The 11,581-nt window shown below is 48.0% G+C and overlaps 1 protein-coding gene across 2 annotated transcripts in view; it reads right to left on the minus strand.

Annotated features, from left to right (window-relative positions):
- Window positions 1-11,581, minus strand: part of CLCN6 (Cl-/H+ antiporter 6) — a 33,424-nt gene that overhangs the window by 14,131 nt on the left and 7,712 nt on the right. For both annotated transcript variants that reach the window (XR_002123671.1, XM_019639747.1), the window contains exons 5-13: window positions 8,744-8,810; window positions 5,826-5,932; window positions 5,129-5,255; window positions 4,432-4,499; window positions 3,147-3,205; window positions 2,201-2,333; window positions 1,366-1,479; window positions 919-1,085; window positions 234-360 (exon numbers count right to left, since the gene is read on the minus strand). Coding sequence is in view for 1 of the 2 variants with exons in the window: in XM_019639747.1 (XP_019495292.1) it covers window positions 234-360; window positions 919-1,085; window positions 1,366-1,479; window positions 2,201-2,333; window positions 3,147-3,205; window positions 4,432-4,499; window positions 5,129-5,255; window positions 5,826-5,932; window positions 8,744-8,810 (969 nt within the window). In the remaining variant the exon portion in view is untranslated. The remainder of the gene's footprint in view (window positions 1-233; window positions 361-918; window positions 1,086-1,365; window positions 1,480-2,200; window positions 2,334-3,146; window positions 3,206-4,431; window positions 4,500-5,128; window positions 5,256-5,825; window positions 5,933-8,743; window positions 8,811-11,581) is intronic.

Genomic DNA, 11,581 nt, shown 5'->3' on the forward strand with positions numbered 1-11,581 from the left:
GAGGGAGGGAGGGAGGGAGGGAGGGAGGGAGAGACCCCCTCTATGATAACCAGGGTTGTTCACAAAAGTGAAAAAGACAGAGGGTACACATCCTCTCTTAGGTCAAAAGGACACTGCACATTCCTCTCTCTTAAACCCAACACATCCATCAGCTTGAAACAGAGACACATCATACATTTCTGGATTCTCCTTTGTGTGGGTGTAGGACGAAGGTAGCAGGTGCACTGGGTTACCTGGAGCAGGAACGAGTCGTTACCGCCTTGACTCGAAGGCGACATCTGGCGGCATTCTCCTAACACCATCGAGGCCATAAACACCACCACGGTGGTTACCAGGGACACCAAGAGGCTCTCTAAGACTCTAGGAGGCAAAACGCAGCTGTTATTAGCAATAAAAAGACACCCGGTCTTGGGAACTCAAACACATAAGCTGCCTACCCCCCAACCCTCACCTCCCCAAAAAGCATGCGCAGTAGCCCCTAGTCAGTCAACACATGTGCAGAATCTGCCAGCGATTTGCTGCGTTCCAGCAATTTCTGTGCAAAAAGTGGGTAGCCAGGGGTGTGGGCTGCTGCGTCCACATCATCTCTCTCCGAGGAACAAAATAGCCTTTCATTTTAGGTCCCGGGGGCGAGAGTCACACTGACCCTTCTGACTTTGTCACATGTCCTGGTGGCAAGTCAGGAGAGGTTAGGGGTCAACCAACAACTCTGGTATCAGTTAAGCTCAGGCTCAGCCTCTCGGCCTGGCTGGCAAGTACAAGAGATTTCCGAGCCTTGCTACATTCTCTGGCTTAGACGTGAAGTCGAAGCCGGTGTGGGAGGCAGGGTCTGTTCCCATAGTGGCCTCCCTCGGGGGAGACGGCCCACACAAAGCTCCCGCAGCCATGGCCGGCTGGGGGAGGCGACTGCACAGGTACCTGACGAGCTTAGGTTTCGGGTGCACGTTTCGCATACGGTACTTTGCAAGCCTCTTGTTCAGGCAGTTGAATGTGGCTCCCAGGAGGCCCCCAATGACCCCCATCACGACGAAGAAACCCAAATCCATAGCTGTCCAGAGATGACATTTTTTATCAGAGTCAGAGCACTGAGAGAAGGGGCAAAGGGAGGGAGAGAGACAAACCATAGTGCCCGTGAGAACAGGGAGGGGCAGAAGCGGAGAAGACAGACACAAGAGGCGAGGCTGCCTGCTCTCTACAACAGCCAATGCCCGCACCGAGCAGGGCACATGCCCAGGAGCCTAAAGGGGCAGAGACGCCCCCACTAGAAGCTGTACCTACCCTTCTGATCACTTGTCTCTGGTACTTTACTTAAGAGCAGTTGTTATAGGTCAACTAAGAAATCCTGGGGGGAAGGTCAAAACGTACCTTAAACTCGCCGAAATTCAGTAATCCAGGGAGCTGAAAGGAGCCCCAACTTCCAAACTGAATCCCAGAACGAAAGAAGTTGAGGGTGAAGGTGGCAGACATGGAACAAAAGAGCTAGGGGACAGGTGACAAAAAGAAGAACACTCAATAGTGACAAGTCCGACTTTCTCCCTGACACTTCCTCAGAGAACCTCCTGTTCCACGTGGAAACCTGCAAACTCCAGGGCTGCTATGGGGGACCCAGTAACCACGGCACTGACTACAGCCGCAGCGTCAAGTTTCTCTTCCAACAGCCTGTTGTGAGAGCCTATTCATTTACAGCCAATTACAGACCAGTCAGCACCAGAGGAAGAACACAATACCCTGAGTAGGAGAGGGGGGTTCAAGTCCGGGCTCTGCCTGATGACCACAGCCCGCTCCATGTTTTCATGTCGGACGGTTCATCAACAGAGGATAATGGCAGTTTGATGTGAGGATGGGGAAGGAGGAACACAAAAAGTAGCAAAAAGTCCACAGTTTGGCAGTTATGGTGTCGAGAGCAAAGGAATTTCCAATACAGCCAACCATCCCGGTCTCATCAAAACTACAGGTAAATGGGCCAGCCGAGTGGCTCAGTTGGTTAAGAGCTCGCTCAAGAGTCTGAGCTCTGAGCAACAGTGGTTTGAGTCCCAGCCTGAGCTGAGCAGCCGCTGAGCTGCCAACAGGTGGCAGGATGGCTCAGCTAAAAAAAAAAAAAAAAGCTACAGGTACATGTATCAAGTACAATACGCCCAGTTTAAATCTGGGGATGGGGTTTTAAGCTTAGGAGGAGGTTAGCACTGAAGGCCCTTCTCACCACTTTCCACGTGAGCCCTTGGTTCCAGAAGGATGAGCCCTCCTCCAGACTGAACAAGGTCCCCCCGATGGGAGCCCCAAAAGCTGCAGCGACGCCGGCAGCCGCCCCTGCTGATACGAAGTCCCGCTTGTCTCTGAGGAGAGAAGACAGTTCGCCTCAGATGGTTCCCCCGAGAAAGAGCCGTAGGGCCGCAGAAGGCAGGTTTTCACTTCCTTCCCCTCCAATGTTTTATCTCAGGACCCATGAAGTCGGGGCTTAGGAGGGCAGGTCTCTGGTGAGGCCGACTCGGCAGCAAATACAGTTCATCTGAGAGCCAGACGCTCTCCCCAGCCTGAGTCCCTCCAGGTGGAGGGACCCCTGACATGAGTCTACTCTGAACACGGAATCGCAGCCCCAGCTCCGTCACTGCTGAGCCATTCTCACCACATCTTCCTTCCAGAAAGGCACGGCATCAGTGAAAATGTCAAACTGCTGGTTACATCTTACAGCAGCAGGTGACAATGACTTGCAGGGAATGCCAAGACGAGAAGGCGGACAGCTCTGACCATGGGCCTTGTAAGGTGTGCAGGACGGTTTAACACGCACAGATCCCACCAGGTGAGAGTACCGAGAAGAGAGCCTTCTAACCCAGAAAAGCGGCAGACCAAGTAAATCTCTTTGGCATTCATTCTGGATGAAATGCCCAAGGACTCTCTCAGTTGTGTTTTTAATCTCCATGGCCTGAGATGTGGCATGACAGAATAGAAGCCATGATGCTAGCCTGGCCCTTGTGCTCCTTATTTTCAAAAGAATAACTCAAAGCCCACGTCCTTTCTGACACCGGGTCGCGTGCGGCGTGCCCAGCAGGGCAGAGACCATGAGCCAGCTAGCGTGAGGACTGGGTCTGAGGAGCAGTAAATGAACAGTTGGTTTTTCATAAATAATCCAATGCCTAACCTTTCCATACCTGTCACTTCGGAAGTAGGGGAAGTTAATCTGGATTTTCCGTAAGGAGATGCTCTGAAACTAAAATGAGAGAAAACCATGTCAGAGGGGGGCCCACAGGGACCAAAGCTGCAGGAACCTACAGCACCAGGAAGTCCCTGTTGCTTGAGCACACCTGGACAGATGTGCTGCAAGAAAGAGGCCAGGACAGTCTTCCGGAAAAAAAGAAGTGACCTTAGGGAGGGACTTGCTTTCCTGCCCCCAAATCTAGAACCTTTGAAAATTGCATTTTGCTCATAGTTAACAAGGGAGAAAGAAAAATGGGGAAGAAACAGCTGAGCAAAGAGTTGGGAGGAACTGAAAGGTGCTGCAGAAGATCAAGTCACTCCTGCTCAGGGCATGGCGGTGAGGAAGCGGCCGAAAGCGCCCTCTTTCAGTCTGTCCGACTAATGCTCACGCTACCGCCCAGCCCCAGCTTGGCCTCCCTTTCACCTCTCAGCTCACTTCCGGGAGGCAGGGGGCTTGATGTGAAGGAAAAGAAGCAGCAGCAAGACAGAGCTCAAAACATGGGCTGTGAGCCAGCGTCGCCTCTCCTTTGCCTCGACCACTCACCATCAGTCACTCCCTCCCCTCAGAACATGAGAGATACACGTTCACAAGTGACAGATCACAAGGAGCTGAGACTTCTCAAACCTGCAGCCTGGAACGTGCACTAGCCTCTAAGGATGGGAGCTTTGGAGTCCTGAGCTAGCTCCTCACCCTCTCTCAGGCTCAGATTCCTACTCTGAGGGTGACGAGGACAACTAAACCCTCCAGGTGGCTTTAGAGAAAAAAGGAGTCGGTACACAGAGAGTGTGGCCCAGACAGCATTGAGCTGTTCTCATTCCCAGGCTACTTGGATGGAATCAGCACTGATCCATGCCCAGGACCACCTCAGTCATGTTTCCAGCCCCTTGGGATCCGGCAGCACTGAGCCGACCCACTGGGCCACCTTAGGTCAGGACGCTGGGCAATGGCCGTGGGAACACCAGGTGACTTTCGTTTGAACCGTCCTTTTCTATGTCCCATTTCTGCTCCTAGGACTCAGCAGGGCCTTGTTAAAAACGTCACAGCACCAGTTACCGGCTCTCCCGGGAGACAAGCCACATAGTTTTCATATCAACTCAACTGACATCAGATTCCAAAGCCATGTTAGGGTGCTTCCAGTGGACTTTTTCCAAACTGAGTCTCGGACATGACCCTGGGCCATGCCCCTGCCCGGGAAACCACGGAGGGGGGACACACCCTCCCAACCCATCGGCCCTTACCTGAGGGAGGCCAGCTCCCACCACCGCTCCACTGTGGATCATGGGGCCTTCCTTCCCCACGAAGAGCCCTGGGAACAGGAGGAGGAGAGGCCGTCGGTCAGCACAGAACAGTGTCTAGGCCAGGAGACCTCTGCTACGTAAACCTTTCGTTCTCCTGACAACTATAAAACAGAGATGGTCCCATGACTTTATAAGACTTGACACTCTTTAAACTCTTCTTTGGGCGCCAGCAAACTGTAGCTCATGGCCAAGCCAGGCTCTGCTGCCTCTTTGGACAGTCAGAGAACCAAGGCTGGTTTCTACGTTCCTACATGGATACATTTTCAATGGTTCTGTAAGTTTAAGTACCTATATACTATCTTCCATTTTGCCTCTTGACCCACAAAGCCTAAAATACTGACTATCTGACTGTTTACACAAAAAGCTCACCAACTTTGCTCAAAGTCAACTCCATAAACCAACGAGCTGGTCGTTCTATTTCAAAACTGAACAGTGAGTTTGTCAGAAGTCTCTGACTGGTAACTTACTCTAACAGTGTCTGCATTTAAAAGAAAAACAAAACCGAGCAACAAAATGTGCAGAGATCTGTTTGGGGGCGGGCCCTCCGAGCCAATCCTACTTCATTTACATACAGAATGCTTCTCCTCATCTAGTCCCTTGAACGCTTGAAGGTCCAAGTCTGAAAGGCCCTCCTTACCTCCGGCCACGCTAAACAGCACTCCGAAGGCTTTGCAGAGCAGGGTCCGGAGACGGACAATTCCAGGCACCTTCACGCCGTTCAGATAGCATTTGATCTCGGGTATTCCAGAACCTGCTGCCACTGGCTAGTGGGGAGAATGAACACACTGTATGCTCAGATCCACTGGTTCTGTGGCCTACCCAACAACCTCCCTACAGGTGGCAAACTGACTTCTTCATTAGCATCAGCACCCCCGGGCCCCACCCTGGGCTTCTGACTCGTAAGTGGGTATGAGCGGGCGGGGGGGGGGCATTTCTAACGAGTCCCCAGTGATTCAGCATCACCTGGGATGCCATTCAACAATCCATGCAGGCACCCCACTTCCACAGATTCTGATCTCATTCATTCGCGCTGGGGCCCAGGTATTAAAGTTCATTTTTAAAGTTCCTCAGGGGATTGTAATGTGCTCCCAAGGTGGAGAACCACCCTCCTAATCTAGATTTTTCCTCTTTCATCTCACCAGAGGCCAAAACCTTTACTTTCAGAAACATCTCTAAGTGGACAAGAAGCCACTTTCTGCAGGAATCTATACACATATTCTAAGTCTAATTCAGTTCTCTGACATTCCAGAAACAGGGCCGGGGGTGGGGAAAAAGAAAGCAGGATCCCAAACCTTGTGAGCAAAAAAGGCAGCACCCACACCACCTCACCTCACCTCAATGAGGACAAGAAGGCTCCCCAAGAAGACAAAGGTCAAGTTGAAACCCAAGAGTTCAAGGAGGGACAGGGCCAGGCAGCCTTTCTCGCTGCATTCCTCCACCGCTACAGAAACTGGGTTAAGGAAACACTGCTCGCCAGCCAGGGGTGCTCCTGCAACGACTTGAGACAGTACTACTTCTCCACTTCTGAAACGTGTTGGCTGCTAACTGCACACCTTCCCGTTCTCCCGGTATAAACTTAATAAAAACTGCCTGCGATGTCAGGAACCATTTTTAATTATGAAATGCTTCAAACATTACAAAAGGTAACAAAAACCGATAACCCCCACAGCCTTAGCTTTTAACAGATCTCGGCACGATGCCATATTTGCTCCAAGCGTTTTTTAAAAATGAAAATATGAAGTACATTAAAAAACAAAAAAGCACCTTTATGTTTCTGTCCCTGTCTCCCCTGGGAGAAACCACTAACCTGATATTACTGTGCGTCCTTCCCTCCCTGAGAAATAGGTGGATGGAAACAGGTGACAGGTTAAACAAGCTCAGGAGGCTGAAAATAACCACATAAGCCAGTCTGAACATAAAAATTCCTAACTAAGAGAGTTGTGGTCCGTAGTCACATCCTTGGCCTGTATCTTCCTTAACAAAGGTCAATCTTTACCTTAAGTAAGCCTATCTGTTGTCTTTTTGCATCTAGGATAACATACCCTTGGAGTGTCAGAGTAATCCCTTTCTCCGGAACCCCCAGGGGGCACACACCAGAGCAGGAAACTACAAAATTCTCATTGTTATCTTGTTTCCCAAATACTATCTCTACAGGCTATAAAATGCTATTAACTATGCTGTACCCACCAATGTAAAAGAAGTATGTCTCTCCATTTTACTTTGTATCCCGGAGATTTCCCCTGCTTTGTTTTCTCTCAACCCCTTAATCTACAACCAATGGATTTCATGTAACCTTCCTCCTTTGATTCTAATGTATAAATTGCAAAACAGCCATTTGCTGGAGCATTTTCTCAATCCCTTGAGACTTTGTTTCCCAGCAATTGTCATCAGTTTGGCTCAAATAAACTCTTATAAGCTTTCTCTTAGGTGGGATGTTTTTTCCGTAGACAAATACTATAAATGAAGCCACTTTGAAAGGGAGTCAGCACTGCTATCTAGAGAACTGCATCCTGTCTTACTCCTCAAGCCTTTGGAATGTTAAAACCAGGCAAGTTAACCTTTGGATGGGGCCTAAAGCAGCGCTGTATTCCCAACAATTGTTTGCAATAATACCAAGAAAGCGGACATTCTGACTATTGGGCTTTAACCGATGTCAGCTTATCTGTACTTTATAGAAATCCCTTCCTTAGCTTACTAACACCCAAAGACATTTCTTCCTCCTATTTCTGTAACTGTTCCCCTTGCCTTTACCTCCTAACCCAAACACTGCTGGGTTTCTGCCTGAATCAGTGTTTCCCAAACAGCTATTCTTTGGTTGCCTCTCACTTTGGCTTTTTATTTTTAGGCTAACACTTGTATATTTTCCTATGTATCCATATTGTTGTTTCTAAAATTAAAATAACGGTACGGTATTTTAGGCACATACGACAACTTCCCTTTTTCTCTCCGTCAACATGTTTTAAGTTCTTGAGAATTAGCCATGTCTATCGATACACACAGTTCTGGTGCATTCATTTTAACTTATGCATGGAATTAGGTCATATGAACACAACACAATTTTCCCATGTTCCTACTTGGTGTGAATCCAACTTTCTGCAGCCACAAAGCTGCAATGGACATCTCTGTACACGTCTAGGGTCCACAACTGGGGGAGGAACTCCTCGGTCATAGATAGGAAGGTCCACCTTCCTACTTGTTAAATTTCCATTTCCCTGATCAGCGGTGAGGTGAGCACTTTCCCACAGGTTTGCTTACTGACCATTCAATTTTCCTCTTCTGAGAACTGCCTGCTCCTATCCTTTGCTAGTTTTTCTATTGGGCTGCTTGGGCTTTTTTTCTTAGAGCGGCAGTTCTTTCTAGTATATTCTGGATATGAACTATCTGTCTCTTAGATGCATAGCGAACAACCTCACTGAGGCTGGGGGCTTGTTTTCCACTTTGTTTATGCTGTTTTATTGGTGCTGTTTGGGAGTTTCTGTTGTGTAACTAGAACATTTACTTCGATGTGGTCAAGTTTACTGCCCTTTTCCCTTTCACATTGTGGCTTCTGAAGATTCCCTACTCCTGACATCATCTGGCCTCCTAAAGTTTTGTTTTGCCTATTTACAGCTTCAGTCCACCTGGAATTAATTTGCAGTACAAAGTAGGAATCTAATTTTGTATTTTTCCAGCTGGATAACCAATGCCCCAGCATCTTTCATTAAACAATCCATTTTTTCCTCACTGATTTATAACAGTAACTCTGTCATTCACTGCACTTCTGTACATGTACAGGCCAGTTCCTGCCTCCCTCTTATTTTCCATTGTCTAATTGGGTGTTCCTGCACCAATGTGACAACCGTTTCAATTACTGTGTTTTGAATTGTATGTCTTGACATCTAGTCAAGTCCCCCTGCTTGTTGTTCAAGGCTACCTTTGGCCTTTTATTCTTCCAAACAAATTTAGGGAGAGAATTTTTTTGAGCTCCACAAAAAAATTCTATTAGAATTTCCACTGAAACTATATTGAATTTATAGACTGACTAGGAAAAGCAGGCATCTTGGCAGTTTGTCTTACCAACCATGAATGTGAGTCTCTCTGTTTATTAAAGTGTTCCTTTTGTGTCCTTCGATGATAATTAAATACCTTAAAGCCAAATGGCTCATAAAGAGCTCTTCATAGATCCTGTCTACTGTTAAACTCATTTCCAGGCAAGAAAGCGAAGTCAGAGACTGCTGACATCCGGGAACGCCAACAACAGCGAAAAGGATACATGTCTGTACCACTCCAAACTTCAGCTGGGTGAAGAGGCGCACGAAAAAGTCCACGAAGAGGCCCACCTGTGAAAGGCAAGCGAGCCGTCACACATCTGTCCCCCGCTGGGTTACAGGCGCTGCCCTTGAAAGCACTGACTCGACCCACTGCATTTACGGCGGCTGTCACATGCACCTGTGTTACCAACCAGCCCTGGGTGAAGGGGCCTTCGTTAGTCATAATGCTTATCCAGGAGACCCCGCTCCAGCCTGGCCCCACCATCTGCCAAAGAACCAAAGCTACGCTGAGACAAGAGTGAGACAAAGAAGGAAGAGGACGCAGAAAAAGATGTGAGACCAAGGAAGACCACCCGTGATTACAGTACTAACACGGGGCTCTGTGAGAAACTGCAGGCTGTTTTCAAAGGCAGCTTCAAAGGAAAAACTCCAAAATGTCTTGAGTGGGCCGACCCAGTGGCGCGATGGTTAAGAACTGGCTTGGGACGCCAGAGGGCCCCGGTTCGGATCCCACATATGAGGGCCAGTGACACTGCCCTCTACAGCTAAGATGCTGAACAACAGCTCGACCTGGAGCTGGGCTGCCATGAGTCGCAGGCAACGGCGTAGGCTGCAGCCCCTGTGGCAGTGGGTTGCCATGGGCTACCGTGTGTAACCAGCAGCCAGCGGGAGCGGCCAGCAGCCACAGTGAGCAGCCATCCAGAAGCTGGCGACTGATCTGCCTTGCCCAGGAAGAGCGCAATGATGGTGCCAACTTGGGCCAGTGAAGCAACGTCCTCCACAACTAGACTGAAAGAACGAAAAACGACAGCAACTTGTCTGTTCCCCTTCCCCCAATTCCCCAGCACTGTTCCCAACCCCCCAATTCCCCAATAAAAATCTTTAAAAAAAAAAGTTTTTAAAAATGTCTTGAGTGACGCTTAGTTGGATAAGCATACAGCTTAGGATATTACTTTGAGTAACAATACTCACTTAGGTGTGTATGGCTTTTGCATGTTTGTTATTACTATTTTATATATTGTAAGTCACTGTTTTGACTTATAACTGTCTTATATCATCAACAGTTACCCTAGTAAATAAGAGCAAACCACGCATGTTCCACCGCTCCACTCTCCTAAGTCCCCCGCTCTGGGCTTAAAGGAGAACTGGAAAGATTTCTGATTCTGTAGATTCAGGATCAAAGGTTTCACGCCTTTAACTCTGGAATTCCCTCAAGCCAATGACCAGAGGCTTTTAAGTATTGAAGCAACTAAGTGACAGATCAAAGGGACAGAGAGCCAGGAGCAAGAGGAACAAACAGGCTGCTCCTTGTAAAGGCAGGTATTTATATAGACCACACACAGTTCACCACTGTAAGTCTAGTTACTGTCCAGAACGATTAAATCAACCCAAGCTCCCCCCACAATGGCGCCCATCAGAATGTTGCCCAAGACGCCTATAAAATGCCATTAGTCTTAACTAGTAAGACAGTCCTTGGCCTCTGAATTTACTCCAGGAAAAATTGGACAAGTGCCATGAAAATAAAAATGGCGGTAGGTCCTTGTGTCTATATTATATTAAATATGTGTTTACATTTTATGGGTATATCATGTAGAGTGAAGCATGAGACTTGTGGTCACTTCTAGAGAAAGGTGATAAAAAGGCTGCTGTTTAGGAATATATAGAGACCCTGTTATGAATGGATGTTTGTGTCCCTCCCCCCGAAATTCATTGGTTGAAATTCTAACCCCCAATACGATGGTATCTGGAGGTGGGCCCTCTGGGAGGTGAACAGGTCATGAGGGTGGAGCCCTGATGAATCGGTTTAGTGCCCTTATGAAAGAGACCCCAAAAGGGAAGGAGTCTGGGGGAGGGCGAAATAGGTGAGGGGGATCAACTGTATGGTGATGGACAGTAACGAGACTTATAGCGATGAACACTATGTCGTATATACAAATATTGAATTATAATGTTGTATAACTTAAATATATATAATCTTGTATAACAATCTTACTACAATAAAAACAAAACAGAGAGACTCCAGAGAGCTCTCCTGCCCCTTTAGCAACGTGAGGACACACAAAAAGACGGCCATCTATGAACCAACAAGGAGGCCCTCACCAGACACACACCTGTTGGCACCTTGATCTTGAAATTCCCGGCCTTCAGAACTATGAATAAATGTCTGTTGTTGAAGCCGCCCAGTCTACGGTATTTTTGTTAGAGCAGCCCAAATGGACTAAGGCAGCCCCGTATTCTAATCTGACACGGTAGTGACGGAAAATCAGAGTTGACTTGTATCATTTTGACCGTCTGCTCACTTGCCCAGCTTTTCTTCGGTAAATCAGCAGTTATGGTTCCAGACTTTGTGCTACTCTAACCTCGGGCAATGTTTCATAATCTTTTCTTGGTGACTCATCTGTGAATGCGTGGACCCCGTGCCTCTGCGCACGACCACCAGCAATGTGCAGGGAGGAAGACCAGGACAGCGTAGTCAATTCACGGAGGCCGACATGTCCTGTTTACCGGCACTCCATGCTAAAGATAAGCGCATCATGTTCGGTTTCTGTTCCCACCACTTTGCTTTGTCCCTACAGAGTGACCTCATGGTCCACTAAGTACTCTCCCTTCTATGTTATCTGCCTGACAGGGCCACACCTATCAGGAGAGGGCTCCACCAAACCTCTGTGTGCTTTACAGAGCACCAGAGTTGTATGACTCACTTTCATTTCATAAAGTGAAAGCTAAAGAGAAGAATGAAAAACAGTATCAGGTTATGAATTTAAAAAAGAAAAAGGGAAAAAGATAAGGCAGTCTCTGTTATAATGACCAACAACTTATTCGTCAGGCTGGAGCCTGCC

This window comes from Hipposideros armiger, unplaced genomic scaffold, assembly GCF_001890085.2.
Source record: "Hipposideros armiger isolate ML-2016 unplaced genomic scaffold, ASM189008v1 scaffold_46, whole genome shotgun sequence".
In the NCBI taxonomy this organism is placed as follows: Eukaryota; Metazoa; Chordata; class Mammalia; order Chiroptera; family Hipposideridae; genus Hipposideros; species Hipposideros armiger.